The 24934-nt window shown below is 65.3% G+C and overlaps 1 protein-coding gene across 2 annotated transcripts; it reads right to left on the bottom strand.

Annotated features, from left to right (window-relative positions):
* Window positions 1–772: 772 nt before the first annotated feature.
* PTP4A3 (protein tyrosine phosphatase 4A3) lies at window positions 773–10831 on the bottom strand. Of its 2 annotated transcripts, XM_055545702.1 has the most exons (6): window positions 10675–10831; window positions 7305–8234; window positions 4976–5068; window positions 3729–3859; window positions 3117–3191; window positions 773–1408 (listed from the first exon to the last, which is right to left on the bottom strand). In XM_055545702.1, exons 2-6 carry the CDS (start codon window positions 7407–7409, stop codon window positions 1291–1293), a joined length of 522 nt encoding a protein of 173 aa, XP_055401677.1. In that variant the 5' UTR covers window positions 7410–8234; window positions 10675–10831; the 3' UTR covers window positions 773–1290. The 2 variants fall into 2 exon arrangements, with proteins under 2 accessions (XP_055401677.1, XP_055401676.1); XM_055545701.1 differs by lacking the exons at window positions 7305–8234; window positions 10675–10831 and adding an exon at window positions 5257–7243.
* Between the last annotated feature and the right edge of the window lie 14103 nt (window positions 10832–24934).

Raw genomic sequence — 24934 nt, forward strand, 5'->3', positions numbered from 1 at the left:
CTGAAGTTGAGGGAGCACAGGCCTTACCAGCAGGATGGAAGGCTCTAGACTCGGGCACACAAGAGATGCCCCACTAACCAGCAGCAACGGTTGACTGCCAGGCCGGCCACAGCAGGCCAGGGGTGGAGACAGGGCCTGAGACCTGGTGGGTGGGCCACCATCCCACCCGGGGAAGGCGCGGCCAACCTGCCCCAGGAAGGGGCCGGCCCCCAGCTCTGCGAGAGCAGAGCTGCTCACGGAGCAGGGTAACATCCGTGCCCTCCAGCAGGCCCAGCCCCCAACACACTCTGACCTTTCACCCCAGGAACCCCGGGGTCACCCTCCACCCCTCCAGCTTCCCCTCCCCGCCCCGGGGTGAGGAGTCGGTGTGTCCCTCCACCCCAAGCCCAGTGGGCACCATCACCCCCTGCCTTCTCTGGGCTTCTAAGACTGAAGTGAGGACACTTAGTGGGGGGCAGGATGAGGAAGCCACCCCGCCGGACACATGACCCAGAATAACTACCAAGTGACCCATCCTGTCCCGCATGGGGGCAATGCTGGTGACCCGGCCCCCAACACAGCAACAGGGCAACTGGGCAGAGCCCACTCGGGCCTCAGCCCCTGCTGTGTTCTATCTGGGACAGCCCTACCCTGAGCCAGGGAGTGCAGGGACCCAGCGTGGACGCCAGGGGGTGGCCGAGCACAGCCGGCAGGAGGGGATGCGCCCCGCAGCATCCCTGGGTCCCGCCAGCCCCCCAAGGCCGCCCATACCCCGTTCTCCAGGCACACACAGCCACAGGGTCTGGTTTTATTGCCTTCGAGTGTCCAAAACACCTGACTGCCCCAGACCCAATAATTTAAGGTGCCAAGAACAGGTCAGGGTGAGGGGCCGCAGATAAGGGGCTGGGCCCAGTGGTTAAAAAATACACCAGCCCCCAAACAAACCGGCCAGGAAGGAGAGCTGCCTGGAGGCGGTGTGGGCAGGGCATTAACAGGACAGCCAGGGACATAGGGCGGGGAGATTGGGGGGATTAAGCCTCAGAGGGACAGTGAGGGCTTGAGGGCACAGAGAGACAGACACGCGGGCCAAGACAAAAGGAAGGCTGGACCAGACAGCGGTGCACGCACATGCACACGTGTGCATGCACACACACACACACACCTGCTGGGTGGACAGAGGGAGGGAGCAGAGACAGAAAACACCCGCGAGGGGTGTGGGGGGCGGGTGTGCCGGGGGGCTGGGAGCAAAGGGCAGAGGGCGGCCCGTGGCGGGAGCCCTGCTGAGCCCGCGCCGGGCGCCCAGGGCCTGAGCTACATGATGCAGCACTTGGTCTTGTGCGCGTGGGGGTCCTTGAACCGCAGTCTCTGCTTCGGCCGGTATTTTTCCAAGTAGGTGAGCTGTTTGCTGTTGATGGCTCCGCGCCGCTTCCTGGGCAGACGGGACCGGGGTGGGGGTAAGGTAGGACCCAGGCTCGGCCGCCCGCTCTGCCCCAGAGCTGCAGGCCCCAGAGGTGAGAGGGGCTGGAGTGGGTCCCCGCGACCCCCAGAGCCCTCCCACCTCTGGGCCTTTGCCCGGGCTGTTCCTTCCGCCAGAATCACTCACTGCAGCCACCGCCGCTGACCTTCAGGTCACCTGGCTATCGCTCCTCCAGGCTGACCGCCTCACCTCCCCAACCCCAAGGTCCCCACCCTCCAAGGCCCGCGTGTTTACCTGGGTACCACCCCCCCCCCGAAAGCAGAGCCCATGGGGATGGAGCCTGGCATGCCGGCTGGCTGGAAGGGAGAGGAGAGGAGACAGGAGGTGGCCCTCAGGTGCCTGGGTGTGGGGGTACCTAGCACTGCCCACCAGGCACTTCCAGAGGTCCCCACCGCCCGAGACCTCAGACGTGGCTGTGGACTGGCTCTGGTCAATGATGTGTGGGCCGGGGAGGAGCAAGCCCGCGCTGCTCTGAGTCACCAGGTTGGGCCCAGCCCCCAAGTCACAGGCATGGAACTAGGGAACCGCAGGCTCAAGTGCATGGGGCAGAGGTGATGGTGAAGGCTGGGCTCAGCGAGGTGCGTGGGGCAGAGGTGATGGTGAAGGCCTGGCCCTTACCCTGGGGCCGCCTGAGATCTGTGCCAAGGCACAGAGCTGCACACAGGCTCACAGAGAGAAACCGTGTGCCTGGTGTGTGTGCACACGTGCCAGGGTCCCGAGGAGGCCAGAGCTCCTGCGGGCACACGCAGGGCTGGCCGCCTGACTGGTAAACAAGCCTGCCTCTGGGAGAAAGAGATGGCTGTGCCCTGGGAACTGTCATCAGGGGAGCAGCACAAGAAGATACCCAGGCACGGACTGTGCACGAGTCTCACACACACACACTCACGATGGGTGGGCTGGGGGCGGACTCAGGTCTTCTGTGCCCACCCCACTGTCCCTGCTGCCACCCCGGCACCCTGCTCCACCAGGGCTCCTTTCCTGGGGGCAGCAGCAGACAGGAGCCCCCTCCCTCCAAGGAGAGGAGGTTGGGAGACCTCCATGGGGGCTGAGAATGGGGCGCAGAGGGCCCAGGGGCCAGGGCTTCAGAAGGGCAGTCCTGAAAGATCCTGGGGTGTCGGCTGTCCCGGGGGGGTTGGGGCAGGTGGGGCAGGTGGCACTGGGGGGCTCCTTTCACTGCTGGGCTGGGTTGGATGGCTTCTGGGGGTTCCTCCTCTCCCAAGAGCTGAGGGGAGTGACACCCCATGTCAGGAGTGCTGGAGGCCTAAAGAGGTGTCTGCCCCAGCTCCCTGTGTCAGAGATGGGTTTGGACCGGCCTGTTACTCAGCACCATAGGGCCAGTGCAGACTGATGCACCCCAGGCTGAAGGAGCCATGGCCCCAGAGAGGGGACCAGCCAGGCACTGCGTGTAGCCTCTCCTCACTCTCTGCTCCAGTCTGGGGAGCAGACCACACACAGGGACCCGTCCTCAATTGGGGCTAGGCAGCCTGAGGGGTGCGCTGGTACCACAGGAGGCTGCCCTGAACTGGGGAAGGCCTCAGAGCACGGCATGGGGCCAGGGGTCAGGAGTGCCTCCTGGTAGGGCGCTGGGCCCCTGCGGGGTAGGGAGGGAAGGATAAGGACCCCCTGCACCCACCAGCGCCCTTCCCCACCAGCCACTCACTGTCGGATGAACTGGATGGCGTCCTCATACTTCATCCCGCTCTCGATGAGGGCCAGCGCCACGAGGACGGGAGCCCTGGGCGGACGGCAGGGCCAGGTCACCCAGGCCCGGGCACCCACGCCCTCCCCGATGCCTTCCCCCTCGGGGCCTGGGGTGGCCCAGGCTTCCCCAGTGGCGCTTCCGCCCCATGGAGGGCACAGGCTCTGCCTGTGCCTGCTGTGTGGCCCCAGGTAGGCAAGGCCACCTCTGTGCCTCAGGCTCCTCGTGTATAAACGTGTAGGTGGGAGGGCTGAAGAAGGGAGAGCAAAGTGCTGGGCTCCGGTCTCCCCGTGGATGAGAGCTTGACTCTCGGTTACAAACCACGTTCACAATTCCCATGACTAGCTGGCAGGTGTGGGGTCTTTGTGTCTGGGGAGGGGCAGGGCTGTCAGCTCCTTCCCGCACAAAGTCCTGGCCACAGCAGCGGGGAGCAGGGTCAGACTTTGGGAAGGACTTCCGCCCCCCAACCCCCGGAAGGAAGTCACATGATGTGGGCTCAGCACCCACGCCTGATGGCAAGCCAGGCCAAGAGGTCCCCAAGTTCAAGCCAGCTGCCCCACCCCACTGGCTCACCGCCCCAGGCCAGCCACACAGTGCACAGCCACGCAGCTGCCGGGGTCATCACAGAACTGGTTCTTCAGCAGGCTCAGCCAGTCCTCCACCACTTTGCCCGGCGGGGGCGCCCCGTCATCAAACGGCCAGTCCTGCAGAAGGCAGCAGCCCGTGAGGAACCCCAACTTGAAGATGGGGTGAGAGCTGGGGCCCAGGCCAGCCTGCCCAGGGGCGCTCTGACAAGCAAGGAGGATATCAGGAGCCCCCCGAGGGTGATGGTCGGGGCACAAGCCCCAGAGAGCGCCCCCCTGCAAGGCTCCTCCCATCGTCTCCTCCAGGAAGCCTTCCCAGAACACGCTGCTCTTTTTGGGGGGCAGCCCCAGGAGCCCTACTCCCCTCTCGTCAGTCCACGCTGTGGTTCTGGACTCACCCAGCCTGAGCCGTTCTGGGCCCACAGACCCAAGGGGCCTGGTCCATGAACGTGGCTGACACAGGCCTGTCTGTGTCCCCAGCCCCCAGCACAGCGGCACAGAGCAGCCGGGCCCGAGGGGAGCACTTCCCGCGGAGCACATTCACGCGGGGCAGAGGGGCCGCCCCAGAATCAGCACCGCTTGGCACCAGGGGTGCATCCACGTGTCCACCAAGGCCAGGCACCTGGGCATCTGATCCTGTTCCCAGACTCCAGATTCAGCACCCCTGGAGGGGCCCTGGAGGACAAGGGTCTGCCTGGCAACTGCGTGTCTAACCCAAAGCCCTTCCTGCCGCAGGGGAGGCGTGGGAAAGCGCTGAGCCCTGTGCTCCGGGCTACTCTACAGCGCTCACAGGGTGCCCTTCAGGCACCCCGCTCTAGACGGGAGGACCCCGGGTCACTCAGCGGGGAAGGGGCAGGCCTGTCCATCCCAAGGCTCCGGCCCCTCTCACCACCTTCGTCACTGTCACCTGGCTCGGGGGCCTCCCCACAGGGCAGGTACCACGTGGCCCATCCCATGGGGCCTGCTGCCTGGACGCCGGTCCCCACTACCAGGGACCAAGGAAACCGCCCCAAGGGTCCCTCCCCACAGCCTCGGGAGAGCCTCCCCAGGGACCCACCAGGTGCACCCAGCCCACCCCCGGGGAGGCACCCGCTGCCTGGCGACAAGGGCCAGACGCCGAGCGCGGTGAGACAGCGCCGACGCTCTAGAGATGCAGCCTGCGCACAGACACTGCGGGGCAGCCGGGCGCGCAGCAAGGCCACACACGCCTGCCTCCCCGCCGCACGCGGCCCTCACCACAACCGTGATGCCGTCCTTCTCCAGCGGGGCCTTGTCGTAGGTCACCTCACACACGCGCACCACGGTGGTGGCCCCGTACTTCTTCAGGTCCTGGCAGGGAGGGAGGAGGGAGACGCGGCTGGGTGGGGGACCCCACGGCCCTCGATGGGACAGAAAGGTGGGGCCCAGCGTGAATCGCCAGCAGCTCAGGGACCTGCAGGGGTGGGACAGCTCTTCCTGATGCTTCTGGGGCGAGTGTCCCTGGGCTCACCCTGTGGCAGGCAGAGTGACCCACCTACCTGCGTCACCACTGAGGCGACACAGCTGGGAGCCCAACTTCCAGCACGACCTCCCTCCTCTAGGATGCTCGGGACCCCAGAGCACACCAGCAACTTCCAGACCGAGCTCCCGGGTCCCCAAGCAGGGCGAGGACACCAGAGCCCACACATGAGCCCCCGTGTGGTCCTGCTCTGAGCAGCCCTCCCAGCCCAGACTGCAGGGACAGGTCCACCCAGGGGCAGAGCCAGACCCCGGACGGGGGCCTTCAGGGTCTCAAGGGAGGGGCACCTCGGGGCGGGGAGGGTGGGCACATGCCCAGAGGGCGCTCAGGAGGGAGCCAGGCCCCATACACCAGCGGCCAAGCCCCAAGCTACCCGGGGAAAGGTCAAGGCAGTTCACAGCCAGCGCAGGGATATTTATACGCCGGGGTGGGGGCGTTCTGCTGCATGGGGTCCACGTGCACCCACCCCCACCTGCTCCCGGCAGCTATTTTAGGAGCAGTGAGGAATCAGCCGCTGGACCTTGCTCATCATGCGACGGGGACACTGGACACAGAGAGGAGAGCACAGAGCTATTCTGAGAATGCAGGGAGCAGGGGGCGGGGCAGGGGTGGGGCAGGGGCAGGGGCGGGTCAGGAGCGGAGCAGGGGGCGGAGCAGGGCTCTGAGCCAAAGGGGCACCGAAGATTCCTCTGGGCCTGCAGCCAAGGGTGCTGCCCCCCAGACCAGGCTGGGCCCGGACCTCATGACAGACTGAGTGTTGACACCTGTCCCACTCTGAGCCCTGACCCCGGTCACACACTGAGCCCTGACCCTAGTCCCACTCTGACCCTGAGCCTGGTCCCACTCTGAGCCCTGAGCCTGGTCCCACACTGAGCCCTGAGCCTGGTCCCACTCTAAACCCTGAGCCTGGTCTCACTCTGAGCCCTGAGCCTGGTCACACACTGACCCCTGACCCTGGTCCCACACTGGGCCCTAAGCCTGGTCACACTCTGGGCCCTGACCCTGGTCATACCCTGAGCCCTGACCCTGGTCACACTCTGAGATTCTGAGCCTGGTCCCACTCTGAACTCTAAGCCTGGCCACACTCTGAGCCCTGAGCCTGGTCACACTGAGCCCTGACCCTGCTCACACTCTGACTCCTGACACTGGTCACACTCTGAGCCCTGACCCCAATCATGGGCCATGAAGGGAGACAGCCCTCCTCCACAGGGTCCCCAGATCAATGTCTAGAGTCCAGGTCTCCCGACGGCAGGGTGCCCACTGCCCCCCTCCATAGTCTAGTGTCTACACAGTTGCTGAAGTTCTCCTGTGTCCAGGCCCCTGTTCAACCATAAGGAGCACTCAGAGAGGCTTATATCTTGTTGCAGAGGGAACGGCTGGAGGTCTGAGGTCACAAAAGGCACAGCACACAGTCACAGGCTCTGTAAACAGCAAGGAGCACTGCAGAGGCCAGTCTCCTCTAGGAGCCCCGCGGAGAACGGCAGGCTCTGCAAACATTTGGTCCCGTCTGCCGGGGCCATGAGCAGCAGACAGCTCGGCAGCTGGCTCTTGGGGTACAGTGGTCACTCTCTCCTATGGCTGGCTTGGACTGCTGCCCAGCCCTTCCTCACGCAGATACCTGTGCCGAGAGCTCCCAGCCTGGTTCCAAGGAGCCCCTGGAGCCCATGGGCTTCCCGCAGCCTGGGCTGGCTGTGGAGCTGGCCTTCATGCCCTGTCCCCGCTCTGCTTTCTCCAGGCTGTTTAAGCAGCCAGTCCTCTCCTGGGGGGACCACCACCCTCCTCTCCTCCTGCTCAGCCTCTGTACAGAGGCCAGATGGCCAGCAAAGGGCTCGGGACCGCACCAGCCACAGGGACGTCCTGAGGAAGCGAGACCTGTCTCACCTCCTACCTCCGCACCTGTCTCTGCTCATGCGGCATGGGTCCCACTGCCCAACCCACTGACCCCTGCAGCCCTCACACCCCAGCCCCACACACACCCTCGTGTGCCTCTCCCGGGGGACCTGTCATCCCAAGCTCTCCTCTCACTCGGAGGCCCCAGCCTGGCCATGAGGCGTGCCAGATGCTCACCTCAATGAAGCTGCTGAGGGTGGCGTTGGTGGGGTTGTGCGTGATGAGGAAGCGCATGTTCTTGTAGCTGACCTCCACGGGGGCCGGCCGATTCATCCGTGCCATGGCTGCTGCCCACAGACGGGGCTGGGGATGTGAACGCAAGAAGGGCCCACCACCCCCCAGAACCGAGGGGCACGAGATCCCTGTGCTTGTCCAAGAGAGAGAAAATGCTTAAAAAAAAAAAACCTGCCCCCCAGACCCCGCACAAATATTGTGCAAATACTTGGGTGGGGGGAGGATGCTGCCCAGATCACGGGTGGATGATTAAAAAAAGAAAACCCAACACTTTACAACACAGAAAGAACAAAAGAGCCCCCAGAAGTAAAACGGGCCGAGTCCAAGCTCCTGCCTCTCAGGGCTGGAGGATTACTAGGGGGCAAAAGCAGAAATAACAACCACCAAAAAACTCAGCAAAAAAAACTAAAAAGCCCAAAGTGAATCCGGCTGCTGAAGCCGTGGCCAGCGTTGCACCTGTCGCCGGGGACACCCCCCTCGGCATCGGTGGACGGCTAGAGGGCCACTCTGCTCCAAGGCCCCAGACCCCAAGGATTAAAGGCAGAACGAACTTGAAACTGAACCAATGGGGCCGCCGTGGGGTGGGGATGGTAGGCAGCGGCCGCAGGCGGACAGCGGGCAGCAGTGACGCGGGGCCTCCGTCACGTTACCCCATTGGGGTACGGCAAGTCCTGGAACGGGGCGGGGGGCTCAGGCCGCAGAGCCAGCCCCGGGCCAGGCGGCAGGGGCCATGAGCGGGCGAGGGCAATGGTGAGGCCGGAGGCGCGGGGGCCTCAGCAGCGGGCGCGATGCAGATGCTGGGCGCGGCAGTACTCAGGGCTGCCCCCCGAGGGCCTCTCCATAAATGCCAGGCTGGTCAGAGGCAGGCAGCGTCTGGGGAGGGGGAGAAGGTAATGAAAAGGGGCCCCAGCCCGTGCCCCTCCCTCACCGGCCTCGGTTTCCCCCTCAGGAAAACCACGAGTGTGCTGAACCCCGACACACAATTTCAAGGCATTTGTGGTGACAGAGCCACCCCCCGAAGCCCGGGCCCCTCCACGACGCCCCGCCCCCGCCACGAGACGGTCAGCCCCCTCCTCTGTGAAATTCTGGCCTCTGCCGTGTCTCTGAGCCCAGATCACTCTGGAGCAGCCCTGGTCCTCGGGGGAAGGGGCTCCAGCACAGAGGCCATGGTGACAGAGCACAGTGGGGGGTGGGGGCGGCGTGGCAGCAACCCCCCACAGACACGAGCCACCTTACACGTCTCTCAAGGGCTCCCCCGTGGAAACCGGAGGCTCTGGTCAGCCTCTGCCCAGGGCCGCTGTCCACCACTCACCCACAGGGCTGGCCGCACGATGGAAGCAAACAAGCCACTGCCCCCCAGGAGCTCAAAGAAGCAGGGACAGCCCACAGGAGCCCGCAGGCCGGGGCCGGCCGCCAGGCGCTTGCCAAGGTAGTAACAACACAGGTGGCCGGGACTGGGGTCCCACCGTGACAGGGCCTCAAGGAGGGACATGGCCGGGCCCCAGAGACGGCTGTCAAGCACCTCCAGGCCTGTGTCTCCCTCTCTAGGCCCCAAAAGGCCAGGGCCAGGGGCCCCAACAGGAGCAATGAGCCCCACTCCCACCCCCACGGACAGGCTGGGAGACCTTGACCACGTCACTAGCCTCAGTTTCCCCATCTGCAAACTGAGGGGCCAGAGAAGATGCCCCCAACGCCCCTCTGGCACAACCCAGTGGTCAGCAGACCCCTCCAGCCACTGGGCTCAGCCTGGCCCCGCTGTCAGAATCCACACCTGCTTACCGGGCAAGTCCTTCATCCACCCAGCCAACACCTCTTACCTCTGCCCCACCCAGCACCCCCTTCCCCAGCTGCCCACCAGGCCGGCTGGGCCCCTGGAGCCTCAGCCCGGGTGCAGACCGGGCCTGCAGCTGGGAACCAGACACAGCAGGGTGGGGGCGGCGGGCGGCTCCACAGCTGCTCCAGGCTCACGCTCTGCCCCTTGCCCGGTTCAGGAAGGTTACGTGGGGGTCCCCAGGGAGGGGGTCAAAGGCAGGAAGAAGGGACCGCGCACCATCCCAGAGCGGGCTTCCGCTCCGAGTGCAGGCGAGGAAAGAGCCAGCCGCCAGGCGCCCTGAACAGCACGTGAGAACCTGCCCTCCTGGGGCTGCGGGAGGTCCCCGTGCATGCCTGTTTACAGAGGGAAGGGAGGGAAGGGGCCCAGGGAAGCCACAGGACAACAGGCCTCTCCCAAGGGCCCGACCCGCCACCTCCCAACCTGCTGGACACCTGGGGAGACACTGTGGGCAAGAGCAGACGGCCTGGCTCTCCTGCCAGCGTCCCTGGAGAGCCACCCCACAGTCCTGCCCATGTGAAACCTGTCACCTGCAGGCTGGGGCCCGGGGTCAGGCTAGCTGGGGGCAGGGGTCAGGGCCCTAGATGGAATGGGGTCAGGGTCTGGGCTGAGGCTGGACCAAGATCACTGCCCAGCGGGGCTGGGGTCTTGCCAGATACCTGACTTGTCTCCTCAACGTCTAGGGCCCCCACCCCCAGGTAAGAGGGAAACAGTGAAAGCCCCCTTGCTGCCCCCAGGCTGTCCCACCGGGCTCAACCAGGCCTGCGGCCTCCCCCTGTGGCAGAGCCCCACTTCCTAACCACACCACCCCCACCGTGAGGTCACCAAGCAGGCCCCCAGGCAGGGCTGAGCCAAGTCCACCAGCTGGAACCCCTCACACCCACCTTCACCTCCACCCCGGGACACGGGAGCCCTCCTGGAAGCCCGAGGCCCCTCCCTCTGCCTTCCCACCACCAGCCCCACACTGCGGTCCTGGGGCCCCAGCTGCCCAGCACAAGGCTCTGAGCTCTCTGCTATGTCCCTGACAGTCCTCCTTTCCAGACCCATTAAGAGAGGCCCCCGCCTGGCCCCTGTCCGCAGACAAGTAAACAGGCCAGGGCGGGCTGGGGGACCTTCCAGGGCCCTGAGCAGGCCAGGCCCGGGAAGAGCTCCCCATGGGAGTTCCCAGCCTCAAGTTCCAGTGGCACAGCTGACCGAGGAGCTGGAGTTTGACTCCAGAGGGCTTCCAGAGCGCCAGCCTCCGTGGACCCGGGACCCTGTCTGACATGGGGGTCCCAGGAGAGCTAAGGAGGGGGTGCGTGGGCGCACCGTGCGTAGGAACGGGCCGGGAGGGCGCTGGGGGCGCAGTGGGCGGCGACCCCCTGTCCCGCAGCGCGCACCATAGGGCGGGTGCGGGAGGGGCTCGTTCCGAGGGCACGGCTCCCTCCCGGGGCGGGGCTGGGGTCCTACGGGCACGCCCCCCGCCCTCGCGCCCCGGCTCACCGGCGACGGGCAAGCGTCCTGCCGCTGCCTCCATTCGCGCGGGGCCGGGCAGGGCCGGGGCGCGGCGGCCGAGACTCAGTGCGCGGGGCGCGCCGGCCTCCCCGCGGACGCCCGGCGGCCGGGCTGCGGGGGGGCTATTTATAGCGCCCAGGCATCACGTGGGCGTCGTGGCCGTGACCAGCGGGCGACCCTGCTGGTAGTGACTCCCACACCTGCCGCCTAAATATAACCACAGGCCAGCCCGCACGCCGGGGCAAACAAAGAGGTCCGGGCCGGGAGAGGAAGCGCCGGCAGAGGAAGGGGAAACGCAAGGGCGGGGGCGCTGCCCGCGCACCCCGCCTTCCTCCCGCTGTGCCCTGAACACTCCAGCGGCTCCCCCAGCAGGGAGCCGGCGCTGCCCCAGGTCCGGAGGAGCTCAGCTGCAGCCGGGGCCCTGGCGGGGACCTCGGTGCAGGTCCGGATGGCGAGCTATGGAAAGGAGGGTGCCCCATGGCCCGGGTGGGCTCCAGAAGCTGACGCCCACAGGATGAAGGATGGTGACCAACACCTGGTCTGGCCCTGCTCAGAGCCCTGCCCAGCTGTCCAGCCTCAAACCCCAGGACCTCTCTACTTCCTGAGCACCTACTGTGTGACCGACCCTGCTGTCCCTCACTGAACCCTCGACACACCCCTGCAGGTGCTGCCATCACTCCCTCCTCCCAAACCCCCCAGTATGCAGGTGGGGAAACTGAGGCAGGGGGACACTCGAGGAGGCAGTCGTCACCCAGGGAGGGTCTCCACCTCCCACTCATCCTCCAGTGCTCAGTGCACATGCCCCCTCCCCAGGAGGCCCTCTGTGATGGGAAACCCTCCCCTGGGCCCAGGCCTGAACCCCCAGCAGGGTGCTGGCTTCACCTCCCGGAAGCACCAGCTCAGGAGCACACACGCTCCCCAGACTGTGAGCCCCGAGAGCGCGCAGCCGGACACCACAGGCAACCATGTACCTGCCCCGGCCAGCCCGGGGGCCCACAGAAGGGGGTGGAGCAGGGTGGGTAGAGCCCCCAGCACACAGGGTCCCCAGAGGCCCTGCCTCGCTGGGAACCCGGCTCTGAGCCCAGCTCCCAGCCAGCCAGCCTGGCCCCTGCAATCATCGGTCAGCGCCACAGGGGCGGGGTGGGAGGAACTGGCCGGGGGCCCAGCCCAGAGCAGGGCCAGGTCCCAGGCTCTCCCCACACACATACCCAGAGTGTCAGCCAGGCCCGGGGACCCGCGCTCCCCCACCCCTGCCAGGCGAGCAGGCAGAGGCGAGGAGAGAACAGCCGTGTCCAGGGCAGAAAGGCCAGCCGGAGCCCCACCCCAGCCAAGCCAGGTCCCTGCCACCAGCTCAGGAGGCCCAGGGCAAGGGCTCCTCCACCCAGAACCAAAGTGGGCTCGGCCCAGGACACCCATCCAGTGCTCTTAGGGCCCAGCTTCCAGCAGCCTCTTCCTAAAGGCAAGCTCTGGGCACTCAGGGCCCCATCGGTCTCCCATCTGGACAACTTCCTGAGAGCTTGTCCCCTCAGACACCGTGCTGGATGCTGCATGCCATGAGCAAAGCCCATCGGCCACACTGTATTAATAAAATAGCAGCTCAGAGGGGTCGAGGGACTTAACCTGAGTCACACAGCCGACAAGCAGAAGAACCAAAGTCAGGCTGAGTTTTGCTGACCCCCGGAGACCCTGACCCTCTGGAGAGAGGACCCCTGGGCAAGCTGCTCTCCTGCCACGTCACACTGCATCCCCATCCATACAAGCTGAGAGGTCCCATCAGCTTTGTGGACCTGCACCCAGGACCGAGAGCCCACCGGACTGCTGAGCCCGCAAACCAGCACCCCTGTCCCCCCCTCACTGGGGGCACCCACTCTGGCCAGGCCTGGGGGGCACCTGCTGGCCTGGCACCATCCCAAGCCCTTCAGAGAAGTCTATTTTTATCAGGGCAGGAGCCGTTCCTGGAATCCTCCCAGACAATTCCAAGTCCACTTGCTGCTTGGGGGAGGGGAGGGGACCCAACAGGCCGAGCCCACGCCCACCCCCGGGGAATCTCCCCAGAGCCCCCCACTCCTGTGCCCACAGCACCGAGGGTCCAGCCCCCTCACTGACCAAGTTCGGCCGCCTGCCCTCCCTGCAGCCACAAACCCTTCAGAGCAGTTTCCCCACCCCCCGGGGAACGTGTGTCCTGAAGGAGGGGCTCAACTCCACCCGCCTCCTCCGCACAGGGCCTGGCACCAGGAGGCCCCCCACTTGTGGAAGGAACAAATGACCCAACGTCCTGGGCAGAGCTCCAGATCTGGGCAGCATCCAGAAACCATCACGGGATCGCAGCCCCTGAAGTCCAGAGGAACCTCAGAGGTCACCCGCGCCGGCTCATCACCAGCTTGCACACCTCTGGTGACGGGGGGCTCGCTGCTCTTTGGCGGCACCTTTCATGCTGGGCAGCTCCTTGAGTTATGCGTCCGCCCCCTCTAGGGCCTCCTGGATGGGGCCCAGCAGGAGGCACCCTGCAGAGCAGAATAAGCCAGCACAGCAGGCGCTGTGGAGGGCAGAATTGGAGGATCGGGTGGTCAGGGAAGGCTTCCTGGAAGAACTGGCTGAGGAGGGCGACAGGCATGCGGCTCACGTCTGGAAGCTCATCATCAGGGCTCGACCAGCTGCCCCGACTCCGTGCGACCTGGGGCTGTCACTTGCTCTCTCTGGAGCTTGAGACCTCCTCTGTAAGTGGTGACACCGCCAGGAAGGGAAGCCACTTGCCAATGGTGCCAGCTCCAAGCCGGTCAAGAGGCGCCCAGGCTCTGACCTGGAAGCAGAGCTGTTAGGAGCAGGCTTGAGTTTCCACCCAGGGAAGGCACCTGTTCTCTGCCAGGATCTGGGGATGAGAAGAGGGCTGCAAACACACTGCCCCCAGATGCTGCACAGGGCCGCCCTTACCACACCGGGTTTAACGGTGCCTCATGGGCGTGGTGCACGCTTGTCAACCCAAGTGGCCGGCACCCACATGCCATCAGCCCCCAGCATGGCCCAGGCGGGCCACAGCACCACTGTGGACTCAGGAGCAGGTGGGTGGGTGTGGGTGAGGCTGCTGGGCCCCAGCCTGGCCGTCACCAGTGGAGGGCACGGAGCAGGCAGCCAGGTGACTCAGACCAGGCACCTCGGGTCTTCTGAACCCCGTGGCCACCCCGAGTCCACCAGGCCCACCCAAAGCCTCCCTGGTCTCAATGGCACCACTGGGCAGGCACCCAGATGAGGGGTCTGGCCTCCCCACAACAGGGCTCCCGAGGCCCTGGCCCTCCCCACCTTGGCCTCAGCTGGCCTGGCCTCACTGTGTGGGGCCTGGAGCCTCCCCTGAAGGGCCCAGCATGAGAGGAGAGGGCAGGGGACAGAGAGAGGGCCGACCTGCACACGGGGTCTGGGGTTGAGCCCGACACTATCTGGGACCACCTGCCCCTGGGGGCCCCGGCTCCTCATCGGATAAAGGTATGACAAGCCCTGCCTGGCCGGGACGAGGGCCCGTGGGCACTAATGGCTGGAAAACGTGGCCTCTGTGGCCAGCAGGCGGCAGCTCCAACGAGGGGACAGGGCAGCAGGGGCAGCAGGACTGCCAGGAGCCCTGCAGGAGTCACCTCTGCCCGCCATGGCACCGGCCTCCACTGGAGCCAGCCCCGTCTCCCGCGTGCTGGTCAGCTTTTCCTGCAGGGGGCTCACGGCGGGGGCACGTGCAGGATCAGTGGCGCGTGTAAGGGGCGGCTCCAGCTGCCCAGGCAGGCTGCCTGTGCCGCCACATGGTGACACGCTGGCCGCTGCTCATCCCGGTGGCCCACACACGGGGGACTGCAGCCCGGGGCTGCCTGCCTCTGCCCGAAGCCCCACCGTTCGCCCGCCACTGACCAGGACCCCCTCCCCAACCTGAGGCCTCAGCCCTGGCTCTGAGCCCAGTCTGGCCCCCGGGTCCTGCCTGCAGCCTCCCCTGCTCCCACCCCGGACCTCAGGGCTCCTCCAAGAGGGACAGGGGAGCCAGCATCCGTTCATTCATTCATTCACCCAAGTCACAAATGTTTACTGAGCGTCTTCCGCCACTGCCGGGTGCTAGGCTGAGCTTGGGGACACAAGAGAAGAAGTCACCAGTAGATGCACAAAGCCTGCCTGCCCTCTCCTGCCCCACTCCCGCCCGGATGGGGCATCTGGCCACCCCTCTGCACCCCAACCCCCACCCTGAGAAACCACCTCCCAGACTGCCCAGCACAGGTGGGCTGGATAATACTGTGGCTGCCCAGAGGGGCTGGGAGTGCCCCCCTAACCCCGTGCAGGTGGCATTACTGAGCCTGGGGTCACCGCAAAGAGACTTCACTCCCCCAGTGCCTCAGTTTCCCAGGCTGTCACCTGCAGGGTTAGAATGTGGCATTTTCACAGTGCCACCTGTCACTGGGCTACCAGGTCCCACTTGGACCACACCAGCCAACGGCCCAACCGCCCCTCCCCTGGCTTCCCCCGGGGGAGCACCACCCCCCTGCAACTGCCCCCTTGCCTCCGGGGGTGGACACTGGGGGGTCAAAAGTGAGCAAACCTCCACGACCCCAGGTGGGGTGGGGGTCAGTGGCAGGACATACAACCAGGCAATGGACTGAGTTAGACAGAAAGAACACTGGTCGGGGGGTGAGGGGGTAGACACGAGGCCTCTCAGGACGTGGCCTTTGGGCAGAGACTCAGGACGCGCACGCACTGCACAGGTCCCCGAGAGGGGACATGTCAGACCCCCTTGAGCCCCGCAAGAACAGCGTGCCCTGTCTAGCAGCACTTGCCAGTCCAGGACCTTCCTACCACCACCATCGCCATCGCCTTCACCCTACACACCCCCTACCTGAGGCGGAAGACTGAGTGCCCCGTTCCACACGGAGGCCAGACAGAGACGCAGAGCAGAGCTGTCTGAGACCCAGGTTCCTTCTCTTCGCCCCAGTGAGTCTTGGAAACCTCACAGCTGGGAGCCCAGGCCCGGGGGCGCTAACACAGGCAAGGCCTTCAGCGCAGCCGCAACAGTGGCCCAGCAGCAAGCGTCAGCGTCAGCAGCTCCGCGTCCTCAACTCAGAGCCCAGCAGCTCTCGGGCTCAACACAATTAGCACCAACCCCTCAGGGGGTTATGAAAACCCAAGGTAATAAGGGCTGACAGTCTAAGCTGCCACCCATTAACAGTAAACATTAACGATGGTAGTTACCGCTTGTTGAGAACCTGCTTTCTGAGGAAGCCCTAAGATAGCTGGAGTCAAAGGCCAGGAGGTCCTCACTTCCGGGCTGGGGGTTCCTCCTCCCTGATCCGTTTGGTACAAGGGGGCTGGATGAGGCCCAGCTGGTCACTGTGAGGCTGAGTCCAAATCCGCATTAACGGCCGCACCAACCACGGTTGGGTGCACGTGGGTCAGGCTGTCGCCAGCCCCAGAGCACCCCCTAGGGCACCTGCTGACCGGGTGACCCCAGACAGCCCCCTTCACCCCGGCTGGCAAGGACTGCCACCTCCTTTCACTCCCTAGCATGGTGACACGTGACCAGCCATGTGGCCACTGTGTTGTGACCCTCGTCTAACAAGAGAGGACACCGGTGCAGGGGGTCTTGGTCACTACCCAAGGGGCAGAAGAACCAGGCTGTACACCACCACCACCCGCCCCCGCAGCTGGCCCTGGGGCCTTGCTCTGCACTGTGACCCTGTCCCTCTGCCGACTGTGTAACCAGTGGTCCCGCTCACCCTTGCCCTGTACCACTGAGGCAGGGGTGCCACGCCCCAGAGGCCCAGGGCGCACAGCAACATCACAGAGCCTGGAAGGACAAGGCCCCCTCGCTCCATTGGACAGAGGAAACCACTGAGGCTCCCCGCTGAGCCACAAGCATGAGCAGGAAGGCCTGGGGATCCCGGGGGCCCCTGTGCTCTCTTGGGCTCTGCCCCCACGGTGCCCACATCCCAGTCTCCACCCACCTGAGCCTGCTGGGAACCCCAGACACTCACTTGCTGTCCCGCACGTCCTGAGTCCTGGAGGCCTGCAGAGGCCGCGCCCCCAGCCCAGCTTTATCCCGGGCCTGGCCTCCCGCCCTCCCCACGTCAAAGGCCCTGGGACCGCCCGCCAGCCCAGGAGGCGGGGGCTCAGGCAGGGGCAGCCCAGGAAGGATCCGGGCTCCCAGGGCAGTCCCCGCGGCCAAGCAGGGAGGCGGGGTGGGCCAGGACACAAGTCAGAGTTCACGGCGGGCACCCCAGTCTCAGGAAGCGAGCAGGAGAGCCCCTCCCCTGTGGGCCAGGCTCTGGGGCCCACTGGAGGCAGGACAGTCCCCAGGGCCCTGTAACTGCCGGCAGGCAGAGCTGAAGGAGACAGGCGGGGCAGGTGGGCGGCAGCAGAGCCAGCGGGGAGGGGTCAGAGGCCCAGCCCGGGCCTGTGGCTGGCAGGGTGGGCGCTCCCAGACACAGGCTGGGGGCTTCCCAGGTCTCTGGCCTGGCTCCCCACTGCCTGCTGTGGGCTGGAAAGGGGCCCCTGGGGCCCTTTCCTTGCAGAGGGGAGCTCGCTGCAACTCCAGAGAAACAGCCCAGCCCTCTGCAGTCTGCCCCCCACCTAAGAAGTCCCCCAGGAACCCCCGAGCCTACTCAGGGAGCAGCCAGGTTTGCCCAGAGCCCTCTCTGAGCTCAGTGCAGTTCCTCCTGTTGTCCTGTTTCTTCCGCAGGAAAGTGGGGGAGAAAGCCCACAGGCAGGCTAGCCCACCCACCCAGGCCTGGGAGCCGAGCCCACAAAAGCACTAGGGAAGTGGGAACCCCTGCCGGTGGGGGAAGGGCTGTTCCTGCTTCCCAGGGTCAGGGTCACTCTCCCCTCCCCCACCAGGATGTTGCCCCATTCGTGGTGACATCAGGAGGGGTGGAACCCACAGGGCTGGGGTGGGGTGTGTATTTCAGGCTCACCCAGCCCCCAGCCCTGTACTTCTTGGGGGCAGGGGGAGGCCATGCTCTGCTTGTACCCCGCCCAGTGAGCAACGGGGGCAGTTCCTACCCTCTGCCATGCATTCGGCCACCCATAACTAGGTCCCCGCTGGTCCCCACTGGCCACAACCCCAGACAGAGGCCCTTCCCCAAGGGCCTGTCACCCAGGTTCAGCCCATCGTGACTACCCAGTGCCTCAGCCAACCCCCAAAGCCCTCTTCAGCAACCCCCCAGCCCTCTGGCCTGACGCTGCCTGGGTCCCCCACACAGACATGGGGTGTCCACTGTTCTGGGCCCAGGCCTCCCACCCCCCGGGGACCCTGGCATCTGTATTCACACAGGCAGCTGGGCTGACCTGGGCAGCTGGGAGCGGTGTTCTGTAGGTCCTGCCAGGCCCCCAGACTCTCTGCTTGGAGAGCCCCCAGCCCCGGGGGGAGCGGGGGGGGGTCTGGTTATCTGGGATGCAGAGCCCATCATGCTGGGATTCTAGACAGGAGGAAAAGAACTTCAAGCCTGCCCCGCGCTCGGAGTTAGACCTGCACCCACAGCCCTGGCACGCTCCTCCTGGGCCCCATGGGGCTGGCACCGACTCCTGGCACCATGCCACCCCGTCTCCAAGGCCCCTAAAGGCCGATGCCCAGAATGGGCTTGGCCTCCGGGAAGGGCATGGAGTTTCACGGATCCACTTGACACCAATGCCCCTGAGAGGCCCTGGCACCGCGCCCCCCACCGCCCCCCACCACCGCCCCCGCCACTGCCCCCCCCACCGCCCCCAGCCAGCGCAAGCCCCTGCCAGGAACACGGAGGCCCAAGGAGGCCCCTGATCCTGGCCTCCCAAGAGCTGAGCGCTCCCCAGGCAGAGCCCCAGCCCCTCCTGTTTCATGAGCATATCGCTGGGACCCTCAACAGGCAGATCCGGGACCCCTGGGCTCCCACGCTGGGGCCTCAGAGAACAGGGGTGGGAGCCAGGGCCTCACAGACGGTCCATGTGGCCTAACAGGCCTCACTGCCCGAGAGGAGGCCGCCCTCGCCCGCCAGGATCAGCTGGAGACCCCACAGGGGTCCTCAGCCAGCAAGGGGACAAGGCCTGCATGAGTGCCCACGGCACAGAAGTCCTCCCCCCCTGGCTGCTGGGTGCCCTGGGCCCATCTCCTCCCCTCTCTGGGCCTTCTGAGCCAGCAGCCAGGCACAGGATGAGAAAACAGAACTGTACCACGTAAGTGCCCACAGAGCGGCCGTGCGGCCTGCCGGGCGGGGGTGGGGTGCGCACACGATTGGGTTCCAGCAAAGCCCACCCTGCGGGATGGCTCCTGATCAAGCTGGGCAATGGCCCCCAGCCCCTCTCCGTGGAGAAGCAGCTATGGCTAACTTCTGGGGACAGTGAGGGACAGGGTCCCTGAGGGTGGGCAGGAGAGCCTGAGGAGAGGAGAGGGGCTGTGAGCAGCAGCCAGCACGCGGCAGGCACTCCCCCTCCCAAGGTAGAGCAGGGTCGGCTCCCCCCAGCACCCTCAGGCAGGGCCGCCAGTCCCCTGTGCCCACCCGAACCCTCTGCACCCACCAGGGAGGTCGGGAGCTGAGCTGGCTCCTCCTCCTCCAGGACCCCAGCAGCAGGGTGCCAGGGACCTTGGGGGCCCAGGGGCGAGTGGACCTTGGAGCATCAGGGTGTGATGGTCACTTCTGTCCACCCCCACACCCAGGAGCCTGGCCAGAGCAGGATCCCCTGCCTGGGTCACAAGACAGGAGCCTGCAGCCCGGCTGACCCAGGTCCACGGGCTCCCAGCACCCCAGGCCACCCTCAGCCACTGCCCAGCTCACCCCTCCTCTTACCTCCCATGCACATCCCGACCCTGGACCCAGGGTCCAGCCCCATAAAGGGGGAGAAGGCCGGAGGCCCCTTCCACGTACTGGACCCACACAGGGCCCTTGTCGCGGGGCCCTCCCCACATCCATCCCCAAACTGGTGCTGGAAGGCACCCAGCCCCTCATCGTCTGGATCAGGAAACCGAGGCTCAGGCCTCGCAGGGCAGCTCTGAGGGGCTGAGCCAGCATTCCCAGCCAGCCCAGGGTGGGCATTTCTGTGTATTTTCTCCCCCAACCAGGCCCCGGAGGAGAAACTGGGGCCCAGCCTCCGCAGATGTCGGGGCTCCAGGAGGCCTCGTGACCCGGAGCCTGCCCAGTCCCCCCCCACCCCACCCCCGCCCTGTGCCCGGAGCACAAGGCCGCTGGGGGTCAGGCAGGCAGGAAGGGGGCGCGAGATCACGGAGGTGGCTGGGGCCACTGGCCAAGGCCCTGGTGGACGCACGTCAGAGGGGCCTGCAGGAACCGCGGGAAAGAGCACTGACCTGGCCTCAGGAGGCCACGTCCAAAATAACCAGCCCAGCCGCCCTGCAAGGACTCAGCCAGGCGCACGTAGGCCTCTCAGCCCGGGCACTGCCAAGCTGGGTGCAGAAGGTCATGGCTATTTCTGGGCTGGGCTGGCAGCGAGATGCAGCCCCCCAATACCCCCAAAGAGCTGGTGCAAGAGGGGCGGCCGAGGCAGGTCCCAGCCACAGGATGCGCTGCCTCTATCTGGGGCGGGGGTCCTGCCGGGGGACCCCACGCTGCCCCCTTCCAAAAAGCCCATTGGCATCATCAGCATGTCAGGGTCACGTTGGTCTCATCGGGCAGTTCCGGGCCTTCTCAGCCACAAATCCCTGTGCTGGGCCCTTGGCCGCACAAAAAAACACAAGTGCCCACAGCACGCGGGGTCTCTGCTCTCCGCTCTCCAGCAGCTCTGACCTTAAGTGCACAGGGGAGGCTTTGACTGTGGTAGGAACCCCCTGTGCCCACACGGGCACCCCCTGCCCTGCCGGGCCACACCCCCAGAAACACCTTATCACACACAGCCTCCAGCCTGGGGCTCCGCCTGCCTCATGCAGGTCAACACCACCACCCCCATAACTTTGCGGGTGCCAATGATCGTCTGACCAATGGGAACCTGGGGCCCAGAGAGGATGTGAGGCCCTGAGGTGCAGTCTCACTCGAACCCTAGGCCAGGCAGGTTCTCCGTGGGCCGAGGGGAAGGGGACGGTTCCCTTTCATCACCCCAGACCCAGGCTTCTGTCCACAGAGCCTGCCCCTCCCAGCAGAGCATGAGCTTGGGAGCCTGCCCCGGTTCCCACCCTGGCTTCCCCACTGCAAGCCGTGTGCCGCTGGGCACATCTCTCAGCCTCGCTGTGCCTCAGTTTGTTCATCTGTGAAATGGGTTCACTGGAAGCTCATCCCGCATGGAGGTGCCACTGGCTGTTCCCCTGGGTCTGGAAGGACGCTCCCCTCCCACGCAGCCTTGCCTGAGTCCCTGGATGCTCCCACTGCACTGGGCGCCCACGGGGGCTCTGACGGGACTCTGGGATCCCCGGGAGGGTCCACATTCAGGGTCCTAATTCTCCCAGTGGGTTCCTTGGACACCTGAGAGGACTTCTTCCCGCAGTGTGTCTCAGAGCCCTCATTTCTCTACACACAGGGCTATCTGATGGCGGGCGGTCAGCAGCGCATTTCCAGGACGTTTCTGAAGCCAGGCACTAGCAACGAGGCGCCTCCCAGAACCCACCTCGGCAACAGCAGGCTAGGCCAGAGGAGGGCCCCAGCCGCAAGGGTCCGAGGGCCTCCAGGCCTGGTCCCCGCCTCCTGCTCGCCTGTGTGTCTGGGAGCATCTCTCTGAGCCTGGGCCCTGTCTGTGAGGATGGACGATGAAGACTGCGGGCAGGGCTTTGAGGGGTGCGGCGGGCGGGCCACGCTGGCAGTCACTGTGTGGCCATCACGGCAGGGCGAGGGCCGAGCACGCACTCCTCCCCTCCCCCGTGTCCCCACCTGGGCCATGCCATGGCGGCAGTGACCTGAGGGTGGCAGGATTAGCCCCTGGATGCAGGGGTCTCCTGCCACGAAAACGGCCTGGATGTCCAGCCAGGGAGGACAACTGGAAGGCCCCAGCCGAGGGGAGCTCAGCGCCACCCCCCAACAGCCCTGCCAACCCCAGCAGCGCGGCTTCCCCAGACAGAAGGCAGCAAAGGCCGGCACCGCATGTCCGGGGCAGCCGGGCGTCAGGACCCGGGCACCTGCACACCCAGCTCAAGCACCTGGTCAGTTCCCAGGGAGGGAGCAGGGACCCGTGGGGACAGAGGACCCATGGGAAACCCTCCTCTCGGGGGCTGAGCCTCCTGCGGGACTGAGGTGCCTTCCAGCCTGGGGTCTGCACCGGGCCCCGGCTCCCTTGAGGGGCTCTGGGCATGGCTGCGGGCCAGCGGGCAGCCTCAGCCACACCACCCCTCCCTGCCCAGCGGCTGACTTCAGCCCCTCTCCCTGAACCACACAGCACAGCCCCACAGCCTCCAGGAGGGGCTGGGGGCAGAGGCCGGGGGAGCTGGCCTGAGGGTGGCCCCCAGGGCCCAGGGACTTGTCTCCACCTGGCAGCATCATGCCAGCCGTTCCCTCAGTCAGAGGAAGCAGTGGCCCGCAGGCCTCCTCCAGAGACCCAGGCCAGGACTCGGAGGGGACGCTGCCGGCCAGCACCTTGGAGGCCGGGAGGCCCCTGGTGACACCTTCTCCACGCCGGGCACGGACGCCCAGAGTCAGACAACCAAGTCCTGCTGTACAGCACGGGGAACTCTACTCAATATCCTGTGCCAAACCATAAAGCAAAAGAACACGAAAAAGAACACGGATGCGGTGGGCTTCCCTCGTGGCTCAGTGGGTAAAGAATCTGCCTGCAATGCAAGAGACCCAGCTTCGATCCCTGGGTTGGGACGATCCCCTGGAGAACAGAATGGCTACCCACTCCAGTATTCTGGCCTGGAGACTTCCATGGACAAAGGACCCTTGCAGACTACAGTCCACCGGGTTGCAGAGTTGGACATGACCGAGTGACTAAAGAATACATACATACGTATAAGAGCCACTTTGCTGTACAGGAGAAATTAACACAACACAGTAAATCAATTCAGTAAAAACGCCCAGGGCCAGATGGGTGTGAGTGCCGGGCAGCCGCTCCTCACCAGACCCAGCAAGGCCGATGTAAAAAGAAAAATATGCGCAGAGACAGACCAGGCAGGGGGCACACTTCAGAGGCCCCCAAGCGAGTGCCCTCTTTGCTCCATCTAACCCCTTGGTGACGCTGAGCCCCTGCAGGGGACCTGGGGGGCAGAGCACAACGGGGACTGCCCAAGTGCCCGCCTGGCTCTGTACCCAAGCCCCTGGGGCACCCTGCCGCCTGGGCTCTGGGACCAAAGCGGGGCAGGCACTAACAGATCCCAAACAGAGAACACAGGCCCCACGCCGCGGGGGGACAGGGGTCCCGGAGCCGGGGAGGGGCCTTTGTGTGCAGGCATCGACCTGCCCCGAGGCCATCAGTCCCCTATCTGCTCAGACCAGGGGCAAGGATGCCTACCTGTGGTCCCGCACCTTCTGGGCCCGGCATCCCGACAACGAGCAGGTGCTGCTTCACTTTCTCCTGCAAGAGCGGACCGAGCCCCTGCCTGCTGGAGCCCTGGGCCAGAGCTGGGTTAATCCTATTTGCCAGACTAACTGTGAGCCTGCTCAAGCCAGGCTGTGTAGAGCAGGGGAGCTGTTTAAATTTTTTTTAATGGAGATAAAATTCACCTAACGTGACGTTCCCGCTTTTAGCCATCTGGAAGTGCTCGCTTTGGTGGGTTTAGTACACTGAGTGTCGTGTGGTCACCACCACCGATTCCAGAACATTTCCATCACGCCCTAAAGGTACCCCCCGCCTGTCAGCAGGCACTGCCCATCCCCCTGCCCCAGGCCTTGGCAACGGTGAATCTGCTCTCTATCTCGATGAGTTGCCTGTTCTGGACGTTTTACACAAACAGAGTAAATCACGTGGGGTCCTTCACTTCACACGGGGTCCCTTCACTCCGGATAACGCCTCCCAGGCTCACCCACACTGTCAGGTCGATCAGGACGCTGAGGGACGTCTGCAGTGTGGAGAGAGGACATCTGGGTCACTTCCAGGTCTGGTCTCACTTCACCCACGGGGACTGAGCTGCAGCACGTTGCCAGGGAATAGAGCTGCACAGGAGGGTCCGGGTGGCACGGGGGCCACATGTGGCAGCATCTGGTCAGCTCCTTCCCAGGCCCACCAGGCTGCCCAGGTCACTGGGCAGGTCCCAGGGGGACAGAAGCCCCAGCAGCTGGGTGGGAGGGAAGGGGCCTCCAGGGTTCCAGGCAGGACAGGGCTGGCCTTCAAGGAAGGGGAAGGTCGGTCAAAGCCTTTTTAGAAGTTAAAAACATAACTGTCACACAAGCAGTGACCACGGGTCTAAGATCTATTCCACCTGCGATGGGACTGGCAGGCGGCAGCGCTGGTTCAGAGGAGACTCCCTCGATTCCAAGCGTTAAAACCAGAGAGGAGGAGACAGACTGGAGGTGTTCGACAGGGCAACGCCACCATCCGTGCCAGACAAAGCGGCACGTCCAGGCGACTCCCCTACATCCAGGGCAGGTACAGACGTCCCGAGAAAGCTGGACGGCACCCAACAGACACAGAAGGACATGCCGTCCCCCTTCTGCCTTAAGAGATCCAAACAGGCGAACGGGGGTGGGTGTCTGGGCAGAGGGCACGGCCTGAGCAGAGGCCTCAAGGCAGGCAAGGGCAGGGTCCCCAGGGCGGGCGGGCTTGAGATGGGCACTGGTCCTCGGAGTTGCCAGAGGGATGAGGGGGTCTCTGCGATCACAGATCCAGGCATGTCACAGAGCCAAGCGTGAGGTGAGGGTGAAGCAGTGGAAACTCCCCAGAATCGCCGGTCGGGGGCGAGAGGACTGCCATGGGAGGTGAGCTGGCAGCACCGGGGCCCAGGTAACTGAGGCCACCTGAGGTGACCAGGAATCTGGGGAGCATCTACCCAGAGCCAGTCCCCCGCTGGCATCCCAGGGCCCCCACGCCACGCCCACTCCCTACGTGGTGAAAGCCGAAACAGTCCTGTCCGCCTTGGCCGAATCACGCCGAGGGAAACATGGCATGCTTACGGCTGGAAGGAAGGCCCCCGCCGTTTCCTTCCTCCTCTTCTCCAGCCTCACCTGTGTGCTGCCTGGAGGCGACTCTCTGCAGCCCCACGGACTGTAGCCAGCCAGCCTCCTCTGTCCATGGGATTCTCCAGGCAAGAATACTGGAGTGGTTGCCATTTCCTTCTCCAAGGGATTTTCCCAACCCAGGGATCAAACCACGTCTCCTGTGTTGCCTGCACTGCAGGCGAATTCTTTACCAGCTGAGCCCTCGGGGAAGCCCACCTCAACTGCCCTCCCGCTAT

This window comes from Bubalus kerabau, chromosome 14 (assembly GCF_029407905.1).
Source record: "Bubalus kerabau isolate K-KA32 ecotype Philippines breed swamp buffalo chromosome 14, PCC_UOA_SB_1v2, whole genome shotgun sequence".
NCBI lineage: Eukaryota > Metazoa > Chordata > Mammalia > Artiodactyla > Bovidae > Bubalus > Bubalus kerabau.